Genomic DNA, 3,899 nt, shown 5'->3' on the forward strand with positions numbered 1-3,899 from the left:
GGTAACTAACTGACCAGACTATCAGAACCTTGTGGTGGGGGAGGTAACTAACTGACCAGACTATCAGAACGTGGTGGGGGAGGTAACTAACTGACCAGACTATCATGACCTTGTGGTGGGGGAGGTAACTAACTGACCAGACTATCAGAACGTGGTGGGGGAGGTAACTAACTGACCAGACTATCAGAACCTTGTGGTGGGGGAGGTAACTAACTGACCAGACTATCAGAACCTTGTGGTGGGGGAGGTAACTAACTGACCAGACTATCATGACCTTGTGGTGGGGGAGGTAACTAACTGACCAGACTATCATGACCTTGTGGCGTACCAGGAAGATTGCAATGCTGTGAACCAGGAGGTTGTGAGTACACATCCTAGGTGAGAATATGTTGAGTTTGAATTAGAGTATAAATTAACATGCACAATGTAATCATTTATGTCAACATGTGTGAAATGTGTACATGGAAAACATTGTATGTTAAAGGCTGGTTCCGTGACCCTGGGCAACACCCTGTTGTTCTCTGCAAAGATCAAAGCAGTGACCCGCTCCTGCAGGTTAATTCTCTGCGACATCCCTAGAGTATGACCCTACTTCACACAGGAAGCGGCGCAGGTCCTAATCCAGGCACTTGTCCTCTCTCGACTGGACTACTGCAACTCGCTGCTGGCTGGACTTGCCGCTTGTGAAGTGAAACCCGTGCAACTTATCCAGAACGCTCCAGCCCGCCTGATTGTCAACCTGCCCAAGTTCTCCCATGTCCCCCTGCTCCTCCGCACACTCCACTGGCTCCCAGCAAAGTTAAGACAGTTCACATACTTCAACCACCACCCAGTCAGAACCCCCCCAGTCAGAACCCACCCAGCCAAGTTAAGACAGTTCACATACTTCAACCACCACCCAGTCAGAACCCCCCCAGTCAGAACCCACCCAGCCAAGTTAAGACAGTTCAGATACTTCAACCACCACCCAGTCAGAACCCCCCCAGTCAGAACCCACCCAGCCAAGTTAAGACAGTTCAGATACTTCAACCACCACCCAGTCAGAACCCACCCAGTCAGAACCCACCCAGTCAGAACCCACCCAGCCAAGTTAATTAAGACAGCTCAGATACTTCAACCACCACACAGTCAGAACCCACCCAGCCAAGTTAAGACAGTTCAGATACTTCAACCATCACCCAGTCAGAACCCACCCAGTCAGAACCCACCCAGCCAAGTTAAGACAGCTCAGATACTTCAACCATCACCCAGTCAGAACCCACCCAGCCAAGTTAAGACAGCTCAGATACTTCAACCATCACCCAGTCAGAACCCACCCAGCCAAGTTAAGACAGCTCAGATACTTCAACCACCACACAGTCAGAACCCACCCAGCCAAGTTAAGACAGTTCAGATACTTCAACCACCATCCAGTCAGAACCCACCCAGTCAGAACCCACCCAGCCAAGTTAAGACAGTTCAGATACTTCAACCACCACCCAGTCAGAACCCACCCAGTCAGAACCCACCCAGTCAGAACCCATCCAGTCAGAACCCACCCAGTCAGATCCCACCCAGTCAGAACCCACCCAGCCAAGTTAAGACAGTTCAGATACTTCAACCACCACCCAGTCAGAACCCACCCAGTCAGAACCCACCCAGCCAGAACCCACCCAGCCAAGTTAAGACAGTTCAGATACTTCAACCACCACCCAGTCAGAACCCACCTAGTCAGAACCCACCCAGTCAGAACCCACCCAGCCAGAACCCACCCAGCCAAGAAAAGACAGCTCAGATACTTCAACCACCACCCAGCCAGAACCCACCCAGCCAAGTTAAGACAGTTCAGATACTTCAACCACCACCCAGTCAGAACCCACCCAGCCAAGTTAAGACAGCTCAGATACTTCAACCACCACCCAGTCAGAACCCACCCAGTCAGAACCCACCCAGTCAGAACCCACCCAGCCAGAACCCACCCAGCCAAGATAAGACAGCTCAGATACTTCAACCACCACCCAGCCAGAACCCCCCAGTCAGAACCCCACCACCCAGTCAGAACCCCCCCAGTCAGAACCCACACAGTCAGAACCCACCCAGTCAGAACCCATCCAGTCAGAACCCACCCAGTCAGAACCCACCCAGTCAGAACCCACCCAGCCAAGTTAAGACAGTTCAGATACTTCAACCACCACCCAGTCAGAACCCACCCAGTCAGAACCCACCCAGTCAGAACCCACCCAGCCAGAACCCACCCAGCCAAGTTAAGACAGTTCAGATACTTCAACCACCACCCAGTCAGAACCCACCCAGTCAGAACCCACCCAGCCAGAACCCACCCAGCCAAGATAAGACAGCTCAGATACTTCAACCACCACCCAGCCAGAACCCACCCAGCCAAGTTAAGACAGTTCAGATACTTCAACCACCACCCAGTCAGAACCCACCCAGCCAAGTTAAGACAGCTCAGATACTTCAACCATCACCCAGTCAGAACCCACCCAGCCAAGTTAAGACAGTTCAGATACTTCAACCACCACCCAGTCAGAACCCACCCAGTCAGAACCCACCCAGTCAGAACCCACCCAGCCAAGTTAAGACAGTTCAGATACTTCAACCACCACCCAGTCAGAACCCACCCAGTCAGAACCCACCCAGTCAGAACCCACCCAGCCAAGTTAAGACAGCTCAGATACTTCAACCATCACCCAGTCAGAACCCACCCAGTCAGAACCCACCCAGCCAAGTTAAAACAGCTCAGATACTTCAACCATCACCCAGTCAGAACCCACCCAGTCAGAACCCACCCAGCCAGAACCCACCCAGCCAAGTTAAGACAGCTCAGATACTTCAACCACCACCCAGCCAGAACCCACGCAGCCAAGTTAGGACAGCTCAGATACTGCAACCACCACCCAGTCAGAACCCACCCAGCCAAGTTAAGACAGTTCAGATACTTCAACCACCACCCAGTCAGAACCCACCCAGTCAGAACCCACCCAGCCAGAACCCACCCAGCCAAGTTAAGACAGCTCAGATACTTCAACCACCACCCAGTCAGAACCCACCCAGCCAAGTTAAGACAGCTCAGATACTTCAACCATCACCCAGTCAGAACCCACCCAGTCAGAACCCACCCAGCCAAGTTAAGACAGTTCAGATACTTCAACCATTACCCAGTCAGAACCCACCCAGTCAGAACCCACCCAGTCAGAACCCACCCAGCCAAGTTAAGACAGCTCAGATACTTCACCCACCACCCAGTCAGAACCCACCCAGCCAAGTTAAAACAGCTCAGATACTTCAGAACCCACCCAGTCAGAACCCACCCAGCCAAGTTAAGACAGTTCAGATACTTCAACCATCACCCAGTCAGAACCCACCCAGTCAGAACCCACCCAGTCAGAACCCACCCAGCCAAGTTAAGACAGCTCAGATACTTCAACCACCACCCAGTCAGAACCCACCCAGTCAGAACCCACCCAGTTAGAACCCACCCAGTCAGAACCCACCAAGCCAAGTTAAAACAGCTCAGATACTTCAACCACCACCCAGTCAGAACCCACCCAGTCAGAACCCACCCAGCCAAGGTAAGACAGCTCATATACTTCAACCACCACACAGTCAGAACCCACCCAGTCAGAACCCACCCAGCCAAGTTAAGACAGTTCAGATACTTCAACAATCACCCAGTCAGAACCCACCCAGTCAGAACCCACCCAGCCAAGTTAAGACAGTTCAGATACTTCAACCATCACCCAGTCAGAACCCACCCAGCCAAGTTAATAACCTCCTCGCCGGGATAGGGTCACAGCATTACCCCTCATCTTAAGAACGCTGAACAGGAGAAGTCAGTGCTCTGTCTGTCTGTCACCGATCTCTCTCTTTCTCTCCCTCTCTCTACAGTTAAGTCCATCTCT

General features: G+C 52.2%; 1 protein-coding gene across 1 annotated transcript; it reads left to right on the plus strand.

The window, feature by feature from the left end:
• The first annotated feature begins 461 nt into the window (after positions 1-461).
• Positions 462-3,469, plus strand: LOC135574938 (uncharacterized). Its single transcript, XM_065027060.1, has 2 exons — positions 462-473; positions 602-3,469. Exons 1-2 carry the CDS (start codon positions 462-464, stop codon positions 3,467-3,469), a joined length of 2,880 nt encoding a protein of 959 aa, XP_064883132.1.
• Positions 3,470-3,899: the final 430 nt, after the last annotated feature.

Source organism: Oncorhynchus nerka, linkage group LG14 (genome assembly GCF_034236695.1).
Source record: "Oncorhynchus nerka isolate Pitt River linkage group LG14, Oner_Uvic_2.0, whole genome shotgun sequence".
Taxonomy (NCBI): Eukaryota; Metazoa; Chordata; class Actinopteri; order Salmoniformes; family Salmonidae; genus Oncorhynchus; species Oncorhynchus nerka.